Source organism: Ceratosolen solmsi, unplaced genomic scaffold (assembly GCF_000503995.2).
Source record: "Ceratosolen solmsi marchali unplaced genomic scaffold, CerSol_1.0 scaffold4, whole genome shotgun sequence".
Lineage (NCBI taxonomy): Eukaryota > Metazoa > Arthropoda > Insecta > Hymenoptera > Agaonidae > Ceratosolen > Ceratosolen solmsi.
The window spans coordinates 671,952-696,093 of record NW_011948449.1 but is presented as its reverse complement, the minus strand read 5'-3'; the positions used below and the strand labels follow the sequence as shown (position 1 = coordinate 696,093).

The following is a 24,142-nucleotide window of genomic DNA, read 5'->3' as shown; positions in this document are numbered from 1 at the left end:
TCCTACCAAGGAAGGCCGAGATTATCGAGAGCCACGCTCGTGAATCGCACACGTCGAGGCTACTCGATCGCCATACGCAACTCGCGCTTCATTCCTCCTCGAGCGGCTCTCAATCTATGTATGAGCAAGCGAGATAGCCATAAAAATCTTACTCGTTAATCATCTCGATCGCGAAATACAACGCTTTCACGACGGTAATCATCCCTTTGCTTTAAATTCGATGAAGAACAATTGAGGCTAAAACAAGACATGTGAGACGAAAGAAAAAAAGCTATCGGCTAACATTTCAAAGCTGCTTGTTATCCAAATTCGGGAAAGATGCTGGCAGTTCTTCCCTTGGATGTTGCTTGACTGCCAAGCAGCGAGTTAGAAAGGTAACGGATGGATGCCCGAGGCACTTTGAATTTGCGATACGCAGCTGGTCGATGGAGATGCGCAGCTACGATGCGCACAAACTCGACAGTGCTGTGGTGCGCGCGCGCATTAATGCAATTTCAGAAGCGACGGGTGCGCTCTCGCGGGCAGACGTTGAGTGGAAGGAAGTGGAGGTGGTTAAAAACAAGAACAAAGTCGAAGGTATAATTGTGCTGCGAGAGCATCCTAAGGAGACCTGGAGCCACAAGCATGTGGAGCCCGACGCACGTCCAAGTGATCGGTATGTGTTGCGACCGTACGCCCACACATTTTTCAAGCCTCGTCTCCGTCGATTCACCACACTCTGTTAATGTTTGTTTTTAACGACACTTTGGAGAGTTCGTTCCGAACTCGGAAGTTCTGAATACTCGGTATACAAGTACCGTAACGCGGTCGCGCACTGTCACTGTATCTCAGGTATCGTTGGTACGCCCCTCTCTAATTTCTTCATTTCGAGCTTGGTTGCCGAGAACTACCTATTTGCATAACTTTTTGCGATCATATTGTTACAACTTGTGTGCGCCCTCTCTTTATTGCCATTCAATATCTTTTCTTGTTTGCAGTTCAACGTGCCAAGGGTCTCATTACCAAGGGAAAGAACAGTGAGTATTCAACTAGCCTTGTTTTGCACTTTTCTAGGGCTTTTATCAATACAACCGCTATCTAGTAGTGAGCATACTTCTTTTCATACATACAGGTCAATGTACAAACAAAATGCCGTCTTCTTTATTTTGAATGATAGGTCAATAACAATTGCACGTGACTTTCTTGACATTCTTATAGTACGCTCAGTATACAGACTATACAGTCAATGCATATGGGTAATAAAGTCCGAGAATTTTCAATCATTATTTCTTCGAAACGCAACGCAAATGAAAATTTTTTCTCATACTTATATTTATAGCATTTACATTTTATCGCCAATGACTCAGAAATGTAATGCCTGCCTATTTATAATAAACCTCAATCAGAATCAAAGCCGAAAGCTAATCAGATTTTTGCACATAAAGTATTTTTGACGATACTTTATTTAAGATAATACAGTTATTCTAATTATCGATAAGCTTCAAACTTCAGGCATTATTTAACTTATAGATTTAATTAACGTGATTATTCGTTCATTCAAAGAATGTGAATTGTATAATTCAAAAATTTCAAATATTTTAATTAACAGTATTAAGATTTGCTACGTCGAGCTGTAATATTTTGACCGCATTTGAAAATACGATATATGAGCAATCCATCCATAGATATGAAAGTATACCTGTTAGAAATAACGGGATATACGAGCTGAAGTGGCGGGAAATTTTGTATATTCATAATTTTTCTCTCTTTCATTTTTTTTTTTGAACTATAAATATATGGTTGTATAATTATTCTCTATGTTACATAAAGAATTAAAAAATGTATGCGCAAGATTGTTTATGCTTTAATAATATACGTAATTAGTTGTAAATACAAATACTTAAATTAAAAGACATTAATTTTTGTCATATGAATGATAAAGATCAATTAGCTTTTAATTTACATATTTATATTTACGTATTATACAACCAAGTGAGCAAGTAAAAGCGAAGTAAAAACGCTCAAAAACAAAACAAAATAGAAGTGTAAATTGCCTTGTAACGGTAATAAAAGTAACCTTAATATTTAATAGGAACGAACGACTGTTTCGTAACAATCGCACTGGGAAAGGAAAAATATCAGACATCCGTAAAAGAGAAGGCGAGCGAAAATGTCGAGTGGCACGAGGAATGCGAGCTACAGATACCGCAGCAGGGCAATACCGCAGAAATTATTCTCACAACCCTCCATAGGAACTTCATCGGAGTTGATGAATTTCTCGGCACCGTTCGCATACCGCTCTCCAGTTTCGATATCTACGAAATGCCGAGAAACAGATGGTAAGATATCCGTTTGGGCTACTTATTGTAACTGGTAATATTTGATGAGAAAACCAACATATTCGTTGTAACTCTATTCAATTGCTTTATAAGAATTTTGAAAATAAAGTTACTGTAATAACACCATACTCATTAATATACTAAGCTTCCTAATTTTTATTTAATTTGTCGTGTAATATAAATTTTCATTGAATGTAATTTTCCATTAAATAACGATATGTTGAATTGATATGATTTAAACTAGTCCATTATTATAATGTATATGCTTAAAAATTTCGTACATATTTTTCATTGGATTTTTTCTTTCAAAATCGTTAGTTGACCTATACAACAAATTTGAATAAACTTTTATTTTATTAAAAACTTATTATTATAATTAAATATTTTTAACTACAATTTAAATAAGACGATAAAATATTATTTTTAAATGAATAGAATAATCCTTATTAATTATATGCAAAGCATAGTAAGAATAAATTTAAACACCATATAATAAAAGATGATTATTTTTTAAAGTTATATTATAAAAAAAAATTTACAAAGATTTTTTCTATGCATTAATATATTACGCATTATTTTTATTATTTATTATTGTTATCATATATTTTTGCAGTGAATTGCTTACAAATATGAAATATAAATTTTTTCTACAATCTTAATGTTCATTATTGATGAGATATCATCCAGTATCTTAAATATGAATTCAATAGTATAAATACTTATTAGTCAGCGAAAGAAAATAAAATTTTGAGGCAAAAAATAAGATGAAACAATAAGTGAAGTCGAAGTTCTGTGGTCGTTATTTTCATAGGTACGAGCTGAGCGGTAAACCTGGCAAAGAGAACACAAAAGAAAGAGGCAAACTTGAGGTGCGAATTTGTTTTATCGTGCGCGCAGGTAGTCTGACTGATTTGACAAAAAAGGAGCGACATAAGAGTTCATTGGGTCAGCTATCATCAGTAGCTCAATCCTTTGGAGGTAGTCTTCTGAGCATCGCTAGCTTAGAGAAGCGCAAAGGTCTGAAAAAGCTTGCTAAATCTATCGGTGGCAAAGTACGTGGCAAGAGTCAAAATAAAAATAAACTTGATGATATATGTGATGAAGAGGAAATCAGGGTAGGGGAGAGGCCTCGAACCGCCGGCCAGGAACACGGAGATGCAGACCCCGGCGTTATCAGTGACGAGGATGACGACTTCACGGTGAGACATAGAAAGTATCTTTGGACCCGAAAGGATTAATATTTGCACGTGTTTGCTACAACTAATAATAACTAATAATATATTCATTGATAAATTAATATTATAATAGTCGAATCTCTGAGAATCATATGGGAATATGTCCTCATAGTTCTTTCTATAGTGAGAGTTTTTTATTTATAACAAAAATGATTAAGATGTATAAAAAATACAACGGCTCACAAATATATCTAATACATATTAATTTATCTACTTGTCCATTCTTAGTTTGATGACCTCTCGCACAAAAGCTCAACATCGTCTCTAAACTCATCGGCAACACCAAACAACACCTGGAAGAACAACGAAGTTCTAACGCGAGACAATCGTAATAACACATCACGTCCTGGAACCCTGGGTATATATATTGGTTCGGATAATAGACAGTCTGAAACGCAAACGGTCGTCTTCGGAAGTACGCCGCCGTCCAAGCCACCACGCTTCGTCCTCGGCTCCAACGGTTCTGGTAGCTTTGCTATCAAATCGGAAAACCAGCAGCAACAAGGAAATATAGCCGAAGACGAATGGGGACAAAAGCTCTACGGGTTTCAAACTGGTAGCGCTCTTAAAAGGTTAAAACTTTTTTTGAACTTCTTTTAATTTAAAAAAAAAAATTTTTTAATTAGAAATTTTCTAGTGTAAAATAATTTTTATTGCAAATAGTAAATATTCCAAGTCTTTATCAACTATTATTATAAAGAGGGCTTTATAAAAATATTCCAAATATAAATATGATGGTTGATGGAAAATATTTTAATGCATATAAAAAATAATTAGAATATGTTAAATGGCTCATATTTCATTCTATGCGTATATTTATTAATATATATGTATGTATTTATTAAGTAATATAAATTGGGTCAAGAAAAAAGCAGAAGTTGAAATGGTAATCAAGCATGATAAACCAGCTTTTCTTCAAAAATCGATAATAAATGTGAGTTGATCAGAGAGAGAGAGATTGGTTGAAAAGTTAACCATAATTTCAGCTCAATATCTTCTTCTAGTTTCAATGGTATAATTTAAAACGCTGCTGTGATAATGTGTACAGGTGGGAGAACAAACAAACGAGCCCGAAAATTGTAATCGAGGGGCCGCACGAAAATACAGATACAACGGTATCGGAACGCAGCACGTCTCCACGATCTTCGCCTATCACGAGATTGAGCAACGAAATCAGTGATTCATTACGAATCCAACAAATGCGTAAAGACAAGGACAAACACAAATTCATTAAGGAGGCTGAGCGCAAGGAACGCGCTAAAGAAAAAGGCATCGGTAAGCCATCTTCCGAGAGGATCATTATCGGAGGTGAGGAGTCAGCTAGCCAAGCTATACAACCTGGACGATTTCCCCGAGAAATTTCCGACCAGTTCGACGGTAAATCACGAGAGGTAAGTAATAAAAAATTCTAATCTTGTATATAATTGCGTATCTATGCTTATTATTTGTAGCATAAAATTTATAAGTAATGATAAAAACAACATTATTAACATAATACAAGACTTTACAAATGATAGTGTAAAATAATAACATAATTAATACATAAAATAAAAAAAAACAAAAATTTTAGCAAATATTAAAAGTTATAAATATGAACATGTGTTATCAAGTGTAACATGTTTAAATTTTTACATCTCTTCATTATCAATAATACACTTTTGATAAATAAATGAAATGCTGTTAAAGCATTTTTAATTAAGGTATTTGAAAAATGATAATATAGTGCTCATGTAGCAGTGTATTTTTATGGCAAATTTTGTTGCATTAATACCATTTTATGAACTAATCAATATCTTATTAATTAAATAATTTAATTTACATAATATTTTCACAACCTTATTTCACCTTATTGTATATGCTTTGGGTATTCCTTTTTATAAAAGATGCATTAACTACAACTTGTTTATAAAATAATATTGTTTATAAAATAATAAATTCAATTTTCTAAAATTATGATTGATATGTTAATTTAATTTTATTTATTATTTATTTATTTTATATATTATTATTTTTTTATAAATATAACAGTTCTTGTATTACCATTCAAATTTATAATTTTTAATATACGTTATTAAAAATATTATTTTATTATCAGTATTATATATATTTTTACTAGAGGAGTTTTTATTTACTTTTATATAATTATATGAAACAAGGAATTGTAATATTTGTATCTTGTTTCTCTACATTTCAATATAACCTCGTAATTTATAATATGTTTTTTTAGCTTTACTTTTGACCGTCTATTACTTTTAATACGCCTAAGAATACTATATTCCTTTAAATAAATATATTTTGTATCCTACGTAGTTATAATTTTTTCAAATTAATTTTTTATATTTTTATTTATTCTCAACCTTATGCAATAAATAAGATTATTTTCACAGGTGCATTCTTTAATTATATATTAATTTCTAATGTAATTGCCTTAGGTTAAACAACTATACATTAATAGTACATAATTACAAATTATTTGCTATCAATAAAAACAGGTTTTTAAATGTTAAATATTTACATGTATATATATACATATAATGCGTACTACTACTAATAGAAACTTTTCGATTATGTGTTGGTGTAGTTTAATAAAATTAATTCATTATTTCAAATTATATTTAGAATTTCGTTTCTATAAATCGCAATAAACCTTCTGTACATAGTCAATAGTAATTGCAATATATATTACATTAATGCACTTATTTAATTACACTACGTTCGTACGTTTTGATCATATTTAATTTAGTACACAATATCAACGAGAAAAGTGCCTATACGTTGATCTTGTAGACTCGTAATTTTCTTTATATAGAAAGGTATTTAAATTATACTTCATAATTTCAATTTTATTTTTATATCTATATCGTACATTCGACAGCTTGTGATTGAATAAGAAATATGACAGTATGAATATTTACCGTGTAAGTAATATTCTTTATTTACCTCGTTTTATTATTTGAATATTTTATGTTTGACTCTGCTAACATTGAATTATAACCTTAGCCTTTAAAGCGCCACCTTGTTAGCCTCTGTTCACGTATAGATGTATAATACATTATTTCTACAGCGTTTAAATCCAACATAAATTAAAAAACAGACCATATACTATAGTCTAAAATTGAATTAAATATAATATTCATTATAGACATTTATTAAAATATTGTGAATACTTTTACTAATATGTTACACATATGATAGAGGTTCTTCAGTATTATAAGTTTTCATGTCCTACCTGTAATAAGTCTCAAACCTCTATATACGAAGTAAGCTCGACCAATGAATTAACTGATTTTATAATTAAAAACATACTATTCATAATTGTTATTATAATATATTCTTGTATCCAATTAACTATCATAAAAAATATCATATTTCAAAAAGTTATACTTTTGCGTATAATTCGTAATAATAAAAATAGTAAAAAATATGACTAGCAATAAATAATATAAATAATCTTGTAAAGTACAATATTACATTACAGGATCTCATTGAATTGGTACTTCAACTTCAACTTGATGTGTCAGATCAGAAAAAACGACTGCACGATCTGGAAGATTACATTGATTCATTGCTCTTAAGGGTGATCGAATCCTCGCCGCGCCTCTTACAAAATCCTTATCAGCCAACGCGTCGACTTTCATCACCAGGACACCAGTGATAAACCTACTTAATAATCTTATTTGTCTTCCAAAAAAACTGCTGACATATCTGTACATAAATTAAAAAAAAAGATATACTAATAGTGACGTCCTTTTTTTGAGATTTGTATTTGCAAGTAAGACGAAAGCTCTTCAAAAAAAGAAAAGCAGGCTGAGGAATATCCGTCCGAAATTCTTTATATTCCTAATTTCCTATTTCCCTGTATTTGATTTTGTTCTTAAATAATATATTTTATTTTTAATATTAATATAAACAAAATATATGTATGCATGTTTGTGTTTGCGAGTGAGAGAAAGAGAAAGATGGAGTACGTATGTGTGCATCTGTGTTTGTGTGTATGTGTGTACAAACAAACTCATATTACAAATTAAAAATAATAAATGCATAATGTATATGCATAATATATTTTACTATTGATTATCAAGTTCTTCGTAATTTAATGCGTCTTGTAAATCTTGCAGAACTATATATTTACCACGTGGAGGACAAAATTTATAAATTTTGCTAGAAGGCCCAATCCATATAGATCATTTAGAATCACTGCTCACTAAATAATGTATTGATTTTAATCAACGATAAGTTTAAGCCTATATCATTACGTTGACTGATCTAATCATCCAAGCAAACTGACGAATATTACATTTATTTATATATCCAAATATATTTCTTATTTCATTAGTGTGTATTTTTTTTATATTTTCATATCGAAATATATAATATACAATCGAATTGAGTTTATTTTATTTTAGGTAGAAAATAAAGCAATAATTGTTGGAAATTAAATATATATTTTTATATACACATATATCATATTTTATTTATATGCATATCATTATATGAATTTTTATAAATAGAATCATACAACGATAAATAACAACGACGATGTATAATATTTTTTATAATATACATATACACACATACAAGTGTATAGAGTCGATATAGAGAAAACCGATATGATAAAGTGTAAAAGGCGATTAGTTTTGTTAATACTGTTTAAATAGAAAGTTTAGACAAAGGCTGAATCGCGCATCAATTTACGCGTCACAAATAGACTATATAACTAATTCTTATTCGGTTTCTTTTATTTTAATAAATTTATATATTTTTTTATAAAGTTTAATGATGTTCGAAATTTGCATTTTATATTTCTCTTATTCTACTAGGGATTCCATTGTAATTTTATTTTAACTATAAGTACAAAAAGAATCCAAACTGTTTTATTATTAAGAAAACAAATATTTAAATCTGTAAGGAATTCATTTTCAAACTTCATTTTCGCTTGAAGAATATTTTTTAGTACGAGTTTTAATGAAAGAGTGATAAAGCAAAAATCCGCCAACAATATTGTATACGTATGTGTGCGTACATCGTATTTGCTTTAGTTTAAATTTTACATACATGCATATATTGCATTGAGTATAATATGTACGCAAAAAGAGCACGGTATGAATATATTCTTATTTATGAAAAAACTTATACATTATATTATACAGATATTCGTTTTTATTTTAAGTATATGCAGCAGGATTCATACCATAATATACATAGAATGATGTGCTGTGCCCTTAGTATCACAGACAGGCATAACAAAAATATTCAATAATATTCAATTTCAGTTTTGGAGTTAGGTATAACCATATATAGTTATGAGTATGAATTCGTATTGTAATATTGAGAATTATCTTAAGAATGTTATCTATAACTGCGTTCATTAAAAATCAAATATTTAACGCAATTAAATATTAAAAATAAATAAATAGATAAATAGACAAATTGAATAAGTATTAGGAAGATTCAATTTCGCGACGTAAGCATTAAATGTAGTTGTTACGTATTTCTTCTTTATAATTAAATTGCTAATGGAATGATTATACATGTTATAGAAAAAAAAATAGACAACTGAAATACTCGGCACAATTATTGTCATATATCTTTTTTCTTTCTCTTATATAATTATAGCAATATGGAAATACATTTTATTAATTCGATATGCAATATATAATTCCTTTTACTTTTATTTCAATACATATTTTCATGCAATTTACAAAAATTAGTTTCAAGTCATTAATAAAAAAATATATATTTAATAGCTATCGATATTTTAATAATCTTAATAAAAATTTAATAAAAAAAATAATAAAATTATTTTAATAAACAATTTTACTAATTCTTTTTAATAAATTATTTTAATTAATAAGTAAAATAATGTTAGCCTACTGCAACGATTAAAATGTATATTTATTTAATATATTAAATACCGTGGAAAATAAACACAATGTATTATATAATTTTGAACAGTTACTTTTTGTAAAATAATTTAAAAAACAATATGGATCTAATATTATGCAGATGTAGGTTATTTGATAACAATTTAATTTAGGTATATAATATATTTACTCTGTCGTTTAATTTGAATAGAAGAAATTTTTGAAATCACTTAAGCCAGAAGATGTACTTACATTATAAACTTATTATTTATATTTTAAAAATCTCCCCTTATAATAACATCGTATAACAAATACTATATGTAATGATTCAAGGATTGTTGTTGTTTTAAAAATATCAAATTACCGAAACTATCATTTATATTAATTTCATATACATTATTTAAATTATTTTGGAAACTTGCTGTCTGTCTTTAAAATTATATTAATCAATATTGTATCTGTCTTACTTATAATTTTATTATTAAATATCTTATTCAAGATAAATTGAATTTCAATTCACTAATCAAAGCTATAATTAAAAAATATTTCCAATTTCCTTATTGTTCATCACTGAAAAGCTACTTAAGTACAATCACTTAAACTTTAGCTATGCAATCTCTTATATTTTAAATCTCCAAATATTTATTAATAAAATTATTGTACAAATTTTATAAAAAAAAATAGAAATATTTATATTTAACTTTAATATTGTTAAAACAATTACTTTTTATATTTAAAACGTTCAAAAAATAAAATAATAGTCTTTCACTTATATTACGTAACAAACTTATTCTACCAAGGAAATATTATTTATTTTTAGAATGATATTAAAATTCCGCAAAACAGATTTCTTCAATAATTTAATATTGTTAAAATAACAACAATTGACGATACAATGTATCATTTCATCCATTTAATAAATAGTTTATTGATGCGAATGAGTATTTAGTGTATTCATGCAATTAAATAAATTTTTTTTATAGTTTAGTGCGAAGGGTATAAAAGTTATACAGTAAATTTTTTATCAAGGCCGTACAAAGGGAACATGGATATGATTCATCCTAAGCAATTTAAAAGTAATTTTACAGAATTCAAGCCCAACAATTAAAATAAAATTTATAAATAAAGCTCGGTGCACATTAAAAAAATATTTTTAAAATTATAACAGGGCATTAATTTGTTATATAAAAAATAAATTTAATGTAATAATTTTTTATATGTTACTCAAATAACATCACAATATTTTAATAAATTGTATGTTAACAAATTTATCTTTGTAATTATTTTTAATTTTTAAATGGATTTAAAAAAATATTTGAACATTATTTAATATTTGTAAATGGTTTAATCATTGCAACAATCGTAAGTAATAAATTCATTTCCAAGCTCATATATCTTAGTATATAATACGTTATTTTAACAATGTTTAATTTATTACATTTCCAAAATTTAACAAAACTTATATCCTTATATTTTTTATTTAAATACGAATATAAAAAGAATGACTGTTATTTGTTTAAAAATTTGATATAATTTTCATTAAAATAAAATTTTGTTACAAAATAGATGATAATAATGCGTGAGGATTTTAATATAATTATTTTGTAAAATACTTATAAAAATATTCCAATAATTTAAATACCTTGATAATTTTTTCAAATTATAAAATAAAATTAAAATTTGTAGAAATATTTTATTGTAATGTAATAAAAATTCTAAATATTTGCTAAACTATTTACTTTAGCACTTGAGTATTATTTTAGTATTAAATAATTCACTGTTATGTAACAAGAAACTTTTCAATTTTAACACTGCATTGAAAATACAATCGAAAATATGAATCTGTTTGATAACAAATTTATGTGCCCTCAATAGAAAGCATGCTTTTATTATATTACATTAAGTTTAAAGGGCTTTCTGAACTTCCTTTTTAGGCAGATTGAACAACGTCGATGAATTCAATAGCAACGATGCATGAATGTATGATTAGATTATAAGCGTATGTGGGTATTTATACTTGTACGGTTATCTGGATGTTAACGTGTATGATTTATGTACATTGGTTGCAAAAACTTCATCTCCGCGATAAGAAAATATCATATATAAATTCCTGATCCGATATGAAGCTGAGCGAAAGTGCCGTAATTAAAGAAAATCCAGTAACACGAGTTAATTAATCGTCTGTGCGCGCATGATATTGTCATTCTTCCCAACGAAGTATAAAAATTGCGATTACTTCCATGTAGCTTCTTAGTATGAATGTGAAGAATTTATTTCGTAAATTTCTACAATTTAAATTAGTTTAGCATTATGTTGAAATATTGTAATTTTACCTACAAAATACTCATAGATTATTTATTGCATTTTCATATCAAGTGCTAAGGAAGCTAAAACTGTTTCAAACAGAGGCGCAAGAACATTGAGCTTAAATTCAAATTAAAATTTTCTCGTTTACACTCTTAGACGTTTGATTGAACAAATTGAAGGAAACGAGCTCTGGAACGCATTGCCATCACCTTTCCATTCTGCCGGAACTTTTGGGTCTTCGTACGAAACTCTAATCATATTAATCTACTCAAATCATATAAACAAATACGCTTTTGTGGACTATTTATGTATTTAATGTCGTGTAGTGCCTTACCTTAATAAAAGCTTCGGATGGACCGTGAGCAACAAGGGCAATAACAAGAAAAGACGTTTGCACAAAAAGCTAGTGTTTCCCGGACCTAAAAAGTGTCTACTTCCTGAGCGGATGCCACATAGCGATAGGTCGTCGCAGCGCCGTGAGCATCTGCCTCCAATGAGTAAGAGCGTGGCCCGTCGTCGTCGCTCCGACAATCACGTGTCCAAGCGAATAAGGCTTCGTTTCGGAGGTCAGGTCGCCATTCATTTCCGCTACTGTTAGCCTCAGCTGAGTGTTCTGAAGAGAAAAAACTCACAATTGCCATAAACCAGCTCGTTTTTTATAAGTATATTCTTTAAAGTATTGGATAAGTAATAATAAAAGAACCGTTTTTATTTATAAGGCAATAATACATTGTTTCTAAATCAATTCTATAACATTTATTATTACACTGTACGACAAATTAAATGTTTTTATTAATTACTGTTTTCGCGTTTAAGATTATTAATTATTAGGAATATTGAAATATCTGAACTCGCACAATAAAAAATACATTCGAATAAATATATTATGTATGTGCATCTATGTGAGAAGATATATCATCAAAATAATAATTACATGTAAAGTATGAGCTGGCACATTAAAGATGATCGCCTCATTGAAAATTGGGCTCTTGTCACCCTTTTTTATTGACGTACGCTTTTTATGCATTTTTTTGCCTTGCTGCAGCATGTACACCTTGAAAGAAAAATTAAAAAGAATTGCCAACAAAATTATATACATATGCATTCTCGCACTTTCTAAAGAGCGCTCTTATGTTTATTTACATACAAGTTTGCTAAAAGCCCATATTCATCCATTTATAAAGGTTTGACAATTATGAGCCATCTGAATTGTGAATTACTACATTAAGTAACAATATTTACTTTTAATAAAAAGCTTTAACTGTATGTTTTATTGAATGTATCAAATTTATATAAGCCCGAGCTTTAAGCTTGATCTTTATTTTTAAATAAATAATAATTATTCGGATCCCAAACCTATAACGTAAACGAGCTCGTCGTTTTTTGAAAAATCAATCTTTGTCGATTAATGCATCTTAATTAAACTCTAATTAAGATAAATCTTTGTTTATTGTTAGATAAATCTATATTTATAAAGACTGAGAAGAGTATCGATAGCAGATCGAGGTCGTACTCGTTTCATAAATATATAACATATATTAATACGAACCTTAACGAAAAAATCACCGGGTACCTCGGCGGTGCCGCGCAAGTTACGTGCCTTGACGAGGACTAGTGTCAACCGTTCAGCTGTTGGCAAGTAGCTAAGTGAGAACATAAGTTCCCCAAGACGAGGCATAGACAAAACTGAAGACAGAAGAGGCAACCATGTAGTGGCGGGAGGTCCTAGTGGTGGATCCAAACGTAAACTCGCCTCCCCCAAGAGACTTGAATCAATGTCCATTCGACCTTCCTCCGATATCTCATACGAAAAGACCTTTGTGCCAATATTCCATTAGCATTTTTTGTGATAACAATTTTATCTTTATACTCTCCATTTCTTTGGGCACTTTTTATAAAGGTATACATGAGATGTGCTGTATTGCAGAAGCTTTGTATTATGAATGTTCTTAATATTCGCCTTGAATTGGAGTTTTTACAGTTTAATTTTGATTAATTTTCAATTACACTCAAAACGATACCTAATACCATGCAGTATAAAGTTTGAATAATACTAAATATAAGTTTGAATATAAATTAAATAAAATATTTTTAATACCACGAATCGACTGAATGTTCAAAAAATATAGAAATTGAAAAATATTATCCAAACAACAAAATAATGCATATAGAGTTGTATTATAACTTAATTTTTTATATTGAATGATAAATAATGCATGTTAACTTAATTATTATATGAAAAACATAATTACCGATTTATAACGCTTAGCAAAAAAAAACTGAAGCATGCCAGAAAAGCTAATTATATGCATAATATTAACTAGATGAAATATAATTTTTATAATTCATAGGAATACGAAGATGCATATACCTAAAAAAGAAATTAATTTTTTATCATTTTTAAACTAATAATAATTTATAATTTATTACACTTTTATAAAATATATTTTTATACAAAATATTTTATCATAGCCAATAAAAAAATATTTATAAATTTACTATTTCCGGTACAAAAATTTTAATCAATAACTCGATTTCAATATAATTCAAAATCAAATATATTTCTAATCTTTTATTTTAGTTCCAGCAGTAGCTTTATAAAAATGTATCAGAATTGATACTTTATTCAATATAAGACTATGAACTAAGAATTTTACTGTTTAATATATCGAAGAATAGACAATAGACAACAATACAACAGAACAACAAATAGCAAAATAACAGACAATATTCTTAATAACAATTTAAATAAAAAATTGTATAAATATTTCATAAATTTTTATAAATATTATATATCTATTGTATTTAGAAATATCTTTTGAACGCATTTCTATATAATTCCTTTCTCTTAATGTAGTATACATGATTTCTATGTAGTTGCAAAATTTTATTATTAAAACAGCTGAATCTTAATATAAATTTCTAATATCTTTTCTACCGATAAATATGCAATGAGAAATTGATTGTTTAAAAATCTCAGCTAATTTATAATCCAAAAAATGATTAAATTTTTTCTACTAAGCTATAATAAATTTATAGGAAAGTTTTACTATGAAAACTGTAGTTCCTTAAATTAACTATAGTGAACATTAACGGTAAGGAGAGTAAATTCTTACTGAATTTATTTCATATTAAGAGTACTACAACATGCAAAAGAGTATAAAAATTTACCTCAACGAGAATAGTCCTGCCGATAGGTCCACCATCAAGAGGAAAATAAAATTTCTCTTGATAGCTAGGTGAGTCTGTGTTTTTGTAAAGCCTTGTTTGGATGTAAGTTTGGCTATCTGGAAGCAAACAAACTCTCGCAAACGTGTGTTGAGCTGGTCTGCTATCTGGAGCTATCAAATCCCGTGCCTCCAAGACACTCACAATCAGTTTTGAGTCACCAATATGACTTGGCCAGCTACAATAGTGAAGCGTTACTCTTCACTCATTTTAAATGCATATAAAATATAATTGAAACATTAAAGGCTTTATATTTGGACAAGCGATATTATTTTGAATTTGAGAAATTTAAAAATTAGAATTCATGATTTACCTACTTTATTTTTGTTTTATTAACACGGTACATAAATTTTATATGTAAGTAACAACTAAAAGCCAAGATAAAAAAAAGTGAGACTATAAAATTACGTTAAAAGATAAAGGAATAAGATGATAAAAAAATGAGGTGAAAAGATAAATATAAAGACTGTGATTGTTGATGCTAATTTACCTGTCGTGTTCAAGGCCAATACAGATCATGCCGACGATAGAAGCATTGTCGGGGCTGGGTTCAAGGTCATTCAACACGACACTTGTATCGGAGCAGAGACTCTCACAGCTGATGGCGCGCTGAAGACAAGTGAGTTCCTCATAATTGTTATAGCAGCCATTGAACTGTGGTTCCGACTCCAGTCCCAAAGAGCTGCGTCGCGCAAGCTGCAGCCCCTCCTCTACCACTACACTCTGGCAGCCGTTCAAGATTTGCGAGAGCCGGCGCTTCATTTGCGCCTCCTTTGTAGCGCTCAACAGTCCCTGGTTACAATTCCTGCGCGCTGACTCACACACTTCGAGCTTAAGTAGATCCTGAATGCCGTTCAATCGCTCCTCCGAATCTCTTCGCCGGTGTTCTAAGCTGTTGAAGATATCCTGGAAGAAATATCAGGATTCAAATAAGTTATAGTTATAGCTAATATAAATAATAGTTCAAAGAATTAAATATATGTAATCAATATGTTCTCATTTATTAGACTCGTATTTCAAGCATGTCTTGAGTCATGTTCGTTCTACGTCATCTTAACAATTAATGAAATATTTTATCAATATTTAGTTTATGACTATTTGTTCACTGGTTGGTACTTAACGGTTTTTTGACAAAAGTATTGCTTTTAATTAAGCAAATTCTTTTCTAAGAAATGATAAATAGCAATTTATAAATTTGAGATAAATTTTAAAGCACAAGTATAAGTTTATAGGAAAAAGAACCACAATTAATGCAAATTTCATCTTTAAATGTGGCTACATTCTAATGCGACAATAGAATTTATTTAGATTAAGTTCCAATCATTTAAGCATAATAAAAGATGCTCATTGGATCGTTTCATTGTATGTTCCATTTAAGGTATTTTATTAAGACTTCCATAAATGAGTATTTTTATTAAAATGATATAACTTACCTCAGATGTTCTTGTAAAGCAGGGGTCCGATAGGTAGGAATAGGTTTGTTGATCAAGATTAGTGAATAACATTGGGGAGACTGGAGGATCTTGCAAACTATTAAAAACCTGTTATAATCAAATGAGTTAGAAACAAACAATGAGTGAATTCTTATATTTTTCTAAAAGAGAGAGAGCGGATACCTGTTGAGCTGTCCTATGCGCCTCTTGATTCAGCTCGAGACTATACAGATCAGTGGCTTGCCGAGATTGATCCGTCTGGACATGAGAAGAAAAGTTGGGGTGGTCTTGTTTATTGGAGTGTGAAGAGTTAATCTCGGAAGTCGAGCTACATGCAAGATTTTGTACGTGTTGCGCTGATGAGAGTATTGAGCTGTAATTTATAACATTTAACAATTTCCAGTTTTCAATAATCCATATTTTTTAAGTATTTATTTAATCTATACTATATCATTTTTATGAAGATCAATGAAAACCACTTATGAATGAGCTTATAGTATTTAGAGATCATGAAACGCGTACTTATAAAACTCGCTGGCATCGATGTAGCTGTGAGAGGTGACAGCTCTCAACGCCTTGAAGATCTTCTCGCCGGTAGTGGGTTCTGGACTGTCGCCTTTTTGTTGTTGCTGCTGTTGTTGTTGCTTAGGATCCGGTGGTGCAGGTGGAGGTGCCTCCTCCTCCTCCTCATCTGTTACACCGTAATAATGGACGTTCCCCGGAGAGTCCGGCAGGCTCTGGATATATCGAGTTATGCGCTCTAGGTCTTGAAGATTACACTTGCTCGAAACCCGATGTATATAGCTGTCCTGCGTTTTTGTCTTCTTTCAATTTAAGTATTGCGTTTGCATCAGATACTTTTTGCTTTCAAGCGCCCTTCACACCTTGCGTTAAACTTTTTTTAATATAATTTTCTATTGGAAACCATGCAAAAATCAACAATTTTGGTATTGAATATATTATTATCGATCATGTATTATTTCACGGTATCGGGTACTTTAAACATAGAAAATTGGTAATAATTGAAAGAATCTATTAACTTGTATACAATAACTTATTCTACAAATAACATTTACCTGTACACCATAAATGGAGGCATAGCTGTTATTTGTATCGCGAACAATGTTGTAACTGCCATATGGCTGACTCGTATCATTTGATAAGTGCACATCCTCAGAGTCGAACATTTGCTCACTTAAAGCAGCACCTTGTACACTGTATCTGATTTTTTTAGTTTCATCCAATGAATTTTCAGAATCCAACCTATTTAAAAGAGTTTATATTCGAAACCGCCTCAGCATTTACTATTCTACAGCTATATTTTTGAATAGTAATTATAAAAAAAGTTATTGCAGACTGCAAAATTTAATTTAACAAAATTGACTGTTATGGGTTGTAAAACTTCTAGGAAATGTGAAAAATAGATTATATTAAGAAATTGCTGTAATATAAAATAGATCATTGAGATATACTCTTTTATATACAAGTTATTTGGGCTACGTTAGGTGCTCTGATGAGAAAGCTTTCATACCTCATGGGTTGTCCATGGAACATCAGAGCCATGGCTAAAGTATTCGGTGCTGGCGGTAAGGGCGGAGGGGAGGGTGAATCCACCTGGAAGAACAGGGAACCCCGATGGAACCTACTGAAGGCCGGGAGTGGAGGCGGAGTCAGGGGCGCAGGTTCGCATTCGCGAAGGCGTAGGTAGTCGACGTTGGTAGCAGCTCGCAAAGGTGAGGGTCGTGGTCGAGATGCTGCACGGGGCTGAGGTGCCGGCCTCAACGGCTGTGGAGGTATTTGTCCGAATGATTGTTGATGCTGGTGTTGTTCAGTTGTTGACAAATGTAGATCCCGATCTACAGCCTCAAACCTATTGATTAACGATTCCTTTTTTAGCCTTCGTCGCGAAGCTCCCAAGTTCTAATCGTGTTTCATTGATTCTCCTCAACTAATTTCATTTCGCTTAACCGCTTAAAAGTAAGCAACACTATTAATAATAATTATGTAACTTCAGCATTCTGATAAGTTTTTTCTCTCTCCATAATTAAAAATCATTCCACTTCTGTTGACTGTATTAAAAGATTGGAGCTCCATTTTAAGTAATTACTTTCTATTATAATTTTGATAATATAATATATTCTGCGTTAAAAATATTTTTCTTATAATAAAACGAAAAGCTTTCTTATTAATTGATTTAAAATGAACAATGTTTATTATTATAGAAAATCATAAATTTATTTACATACTATTTTAATAAATATTTCATTGAATTATGTGTATTCCAGTTGACTTCTATTAATTCATTTATTAGTCATTGGGTAGAAGTAGTATTAATTATTACAAATATTGTTACACAATAATGTTATTAAGTTAAATTCAACATTTTGAGACTTGAAATTTATAGTAAAAACTTACTTTTCATTTATCAATGTATTTTATTTGAATTTTATTAAATTATACAACTTTTATCTATTTTATAAATTTTTTAAATTTCATGATAATTGTTAGCACATTTACTTGCAATAACATAATACTCTCTCAAAACTCCTTTAACTTGCTTAAAAAAATAATAAAAATGGAAATAATGATGATAATGTAACAAAATTTGATCTTTTGCGAAATATCAACTGAATAAAACAAACAAAAATCAGATACAGAAAGAGCAATGTAATACATTTAAAACTAAAGAACATTACAGGAGAGAAAAATATTTCTTCAATCTAAAAATATTATTTCAATATATTTTAAGAATACATAATACGAATTTGATTAAAACACTTATTTTTTGCGAAATTCATTAATAAATAATAGAAAATATTAAAGCATTCTGTAATTTAAATATAAAATAAAATTAATTGACAAAATCTGTTGTACATTTTATAGAATAATATGTTTAAAAGTATATATGTAAATACATTCAAAAGGATTTATAACAAATGTATTTATTTCGCACATCACATAGAATAATATAATAAATATAATATTATATTATATAAAAACAAATCACATATAATAAACGATAACAGATTAGATACATGTAAAGCATTCTACTGACCTCGTAAATGCTCCCTGAGCATCCAATCTAAGATCGCTGTCAGTATGAAGTATGTACTGGGAAGAATTTGTGCTGGATTGTCGATAAAGGCCCGGGAGTGCTTGGGCATTCGGATGCTGAGCTTTCACTAGACCAACCTTCAAAGAAACAATTACTTTCATAGAAATTATTATCTATTAATTAAAATTTTATATTTCGAGTTTATCGCTACTATTTCAATTGTTAATCGTTAATAATAATTTTTGTTAGCGCATGAATATTAATTTGTAATTTTTCTCATACACATTCTAATTAAATATTAATTATTTGAAAAAATTTTTTAAAGAACCAAAAATGATTAAATAGGCGGAGACGAATATTGTGTATATATTTTATTTCGATCATGTATGTAAGGAACCTTTGACAATTTATTTCATGGAGCTTTATGATATATATAATCTTAATAAGTACAATAAATACAAATTTTCAGCTTGTAAATATCGATGTTAATTTCATTAAGAAAGATTATAAGTGTCGATTATAGTTGTTGTATTTGAACTTGTACATATCTTATAAATAATAACAAAGAATAATAAAGTATAATATATAATAAAGAATAAAATTATATTATAATAATAATAAAGAATATGACGGACATCACTCGCTTACCTTTTCTTCTCTGGGAGCCCACAGCCATGCAAGTTTTCGCCGCCACTCCTCGCAGATAATCCATAGGTCGTGGAGTCCACACTGCCATCTCAAAGAATATCTGAACATTAGCGTTGACGCGTAAGTGGATGGGTGTGCATATGCACGCAAGCCTACCTTTTGCAGATAATGGCACTCGCTCCGGCCACGACGAGGAGCACGACGATAACACCGAGGCCCCCGAGTGCCCAGCTCATGTCCTCCACTTTGTTATTACTCTCCGCTAGACATCACTCGACTTGGCTCATAGTGTTTTACTGTCTATAGCAGTAACTCATCTTTTACATCGTCCGTTGCACACAATTAAATCATATATTGGTCCTGTTTGGAAAGACATCCGTACTTATAATTACACAAGTCTTTAATTCCTAACATTCCAATCCCACTCCATCCCCTTTTAGAATATCCTTTGAAAGACGGACAAGTAGCCGAAGTAGAAAGAAATTTGTCACAGAACTGACGTGTAGAAATGAGTGCTTAATAATTTAAAAATACTTGACGACTGTGGATTATCGAATCGAAAAGTATTAATCGAACATAAATAATATTATAGGTATGCAAACCAGTGGCTCTTATTGGAGAGTTTTGAAAACCTGTCAAGTGGCCGGAAATAGCCTCGACACGTTCAATTCATGGTTGTTTTTGTCTTAGGACTCTGTGAACTGCATGTAGTTGGTTGTGTCTATGACTGGGGAACAAAACAGAAATAGATAGTGAAAGGGCCTGAAGCTAAATGCGAAAGCTCACTTTACAAGGTGACAAAATAATACCATTATATCCCGTTTTTACATAGTTAAAGCTATTGAGTGATCGAAATGCTCACTTAAGGCAACACACACACTCTATTTACTATTGTACAGAAATGATTTATCAAATTATATTTCCATTAATATGCTTGCTTTCCATAAGAAACTAAGTACATGAAAAAGAGCATGCGTGAATGCGCGGTACATATACAGGACATCTCATCACTAATTGCAAGAAACTAGGGCAAATGAATTCAGCAAAAGAAAATAAATATTAAGTACAATGAAGAGATGGGGAACTAAAAGGAGAAGATGTGAAGAAATCAACAACTGAGCCCTTTATTTATACACGTCCGCACGCACACTCACTCACTCACAGAGAAGAGAGAGAGAGAGAGAGAGAGAGAGAGAGAGAGAGAGAGAGAGAGAGGGAGAAACAAGAAAAAGAGAGAGAAAAGAGAATGTGGACTCTGTGCCATGCCATCTGTTTGAGTCGTGGACTCGTAAATTTCAAAAGACCCGCGATAAACAAGAATAACAGATCTTAAGAAAGGATAAACGCCGATCAATAATGCAAGTGGCTTCGATGCTCTTTGAAGCTGGCATCCAAACGCAACGACTTACCTACTGGTGACAGCGACGGTGGCTCCTTAACATTTCCATCCTAGGGGAGGCTCAGAACACTTAACTTGAGTCCTAAGCCAAAGATCGAGAGAGATCGACGGCGACGGTGTCGACGACGGTGTTCGCGTCGGTGGCGGCGATACCAGCGTGTTTCAGCTGCCAATGTTCAGACGATAGCGTATTTGTGGTAGTTGGGATGCAAGCCCCCTCTAAAACTGATATCCTCGCCGCATGCGCAAAACTGAATTCCCTACTTCCACTCCTTATGCCTTCGATTTTCCCGAGGTTAAGCGATCGCCTGCGCCCTTCTTTCAAAATCCATGTTTTTATTTTCCAAAATTAAGAATCAACTCCAGAGGATACAATCAAACTAGCCTTGAGAACTTATCAGTTTGTCTTATTAACAGTTGGTAAAAATATTATACAATTACTTTTAAAATAAAATTTAATTTCATATAAAAATGTTTCTAAAACAATAAAGATAAAAATATTATATTCTAAACAAATGAAAATAATTTTATAATAAAACACAAGTAAATTTTTTAAAATAACTGAATTACCTTTAAAATATATTTACTCTTTATTAATAATAATTAAGAATAAGTTATATTAATAATATTAATCTTATGAAATTTATTATTTTATAAAATTCCTGTAAATACATAATTATATAATCTTTGCAATACAATACAATACTATGAAATAATAGTAGTACATAATTATTGTTTTATAACAACGGTACTTTTAAATTTTTTTAATGATGCTTAATTGAATATTTTATCAATATTCATTACGATAAAACTTTTAAATCAACTTTGTTTATAACTATATTATCTTTGTGAAATAAGTTTTTAAATTAATATCATGAAATTTTTTATTGTATAAAAGTAGATTTATTATATATAAATAGAAATTTGATTAACGAAGATAAACCGAGTATGTTTAAGTAGAATTTCTATATTAAGAATAGTTACTATGTTTGCCTTTTTTCATTATAACTATTACTTAAAATCATTATTACTAAAAATTACTATCATGTAAAATAAAATATTAATTAAATTGATATATGTATAAATAGGTTCGTTTTAAACATTAATATATCATATTAAATGTTCATAGAAGATAAATATGAATTATTATATTATTTATATTAATTAAACAAACCAATTATTGATATTCTATTATTTTTGGCATTCATAAATATTGTTTCTTACATTAACTACTTAAACAATTTATATTATTGACAATTATATTCATAATTTCAGAAAAGGTTTAGATTTATGTATGGGTGAAAATTCAAATATCTTTAATTCTATATTAATATTTAATTCTATTCTTAATACCATACATAATATATTTAATTACAAAATATATTATAATTTATTTATCTTTACAGAATTTATCTTACATGTTAATATTACGTACATTTTTAGCAACAAATAAGTCGAAAAATAATAAGCAAGAAAATTAGACTTATAAATCACAGAAATTGGAAAACTTGCAATTTTTTTTATGCATTTTTCATTCAGTTCTTCGGTGGAAGGAAATTAAAATTATATTGGTTAAAACATAACAAATTTAATAACAATATCTGATTGCACATAAGTTGGAATTAAGCGGGTATTGTAGAATTAAAATTACAAAATTATTAATCAAATATGGTTTGATAATGGTGATAGAACAAAACTATAGAATTATGAAATATCTAAAAAGGTTATTCTTTAATTAAAAGTATCTAAATAAAAATGTATAAAGAATACATGAAAGTAATACATAGTTGAAAAATATTAATAAAAAAATTGATACAATAATACAGATTGGAAATGCAATTTACAACTTATGAATAAATGGATAAATATTAAATAAATTTTGTTGTAATATTATTATGATTTTCTTGTCTATGTTTTGTTGTCATCTTATTTTCTGTTTATTATGACAATGCATGCACGTGAAAATATTTTTCCAGCATACTCTAGATAAAATATGTACTTTAAATTTTATTAAAAATAAAAAAGCAATTCACTTTATTGGTATTTGAAACTTCTATCTTATCTATCTTATCTTTGACTTAGTTTATGGTAATTAGAAATTTTAATAACTAATTTTTCTATGAATAATTTTCAATTTTTACGATTAATTTTAGATTAAAATATAAATGGTTTACAACCATTGTGAAATTGAAAACATAAATATGAATGCCGCTGTACTTTATGGAATAGAAAATAAAAAATTCAATAAAGAGGGGCCACCTTAGTAAAATATAGTCGTGATAAAGTATACGCGGAAATACTTGATGCATTCAATTTATTAGTAAAATACAGTAGTTTGTAATTACCTATTTTATTTTATTCAGTATCTCTAAGATCTGCAATAGCACGTTGAAAATACAGCATCATAAAGGGATAGCAGATTTGTAACACTACTAAAGCAATGCAAGAGGATATAAAATAGTAAGCAACATAAAGGATGTTACATTATTACATTTACAAAGATGATAAAAAATAAATCCCAATTTTATGTTCTCTTAAATTATTTTACGTGAATTTATTGTAAAAGGGAAAGTTTCACTTATAAATGTCGAAATACGAAACGTCGATTTATATCAAAAGTATAACAAAATTAATCAAAGTGTTTTAAAAAAAAGA

The 24,142-nt window shown here is 29.4% G+C and overlaps 2 protein-coding genes across 2 annotated transcripts; one reads left to right on the top strand and one right to left on the bottom strand.

Moving 5' to 3' along the window:
- The first annotated feature begins 14 nt into the window (after window positions 1-14).
- Window positions 15-7,486, top strand: Rip11 (Rab11 interacting protein). The gene is made up of 7 exons (XM_011504896.1): window positions 15-655; window positions 978-1,016; window positions 2,072-2,318; window positions 3,130-3,517; window positions 3,782-4,125; window positions 4,602-4,944; window positions 7,032-7,486. The coding sequence occupies exons 1-7, from the start codon at window positions 625-627 to the stop codon at window positions 7,206-7,208; spliced, it is 1,569 nt and encodes a 522-aa protein (XP_011503198.1). The 5' UTR covers window positions 15-624; the 3' UTR covers window positions 7,209-7,486.
- A 4,241-nt stretch (window positions 7,487-11,727) lies between these two features.
- Window positions 11,728-20,501, bottom strand: LOC105366444 (uncharacterized). Its single transcript, XM_011504895.1, has 13 exons — window positions 20,245-20,501; window positions 20,089-20,188; window positions 19,441-19,577; window positions 17,917-18,255; window positions 17,462-17,648; window positions 16,908-17,194; window positions 16,569-16,758; window positions 16,386-16,493; window positions 15,443-15,858; window positions 14,896-15,130; window positions 13,274-13,540; window positions 12,659-12,778; window positions 11,728-12,337 (listed from the first exon to the last, which is right to left on the bottom strand). Exons 1-13 carry the CDS (start codon window positions 20,322-20,324, stop codon window positions 12,155-12,157), a joined length of 2,649 nt encoding a protein of 882 aa, XP_011503197.1. The 5' UTR covers window positions 20,325-20,501; the 3' UTR covers window positions 11,728-12,154.
- Between the last annotated feature and the right edge of the window lie 3,641 nt (window positions 20,502-24,142).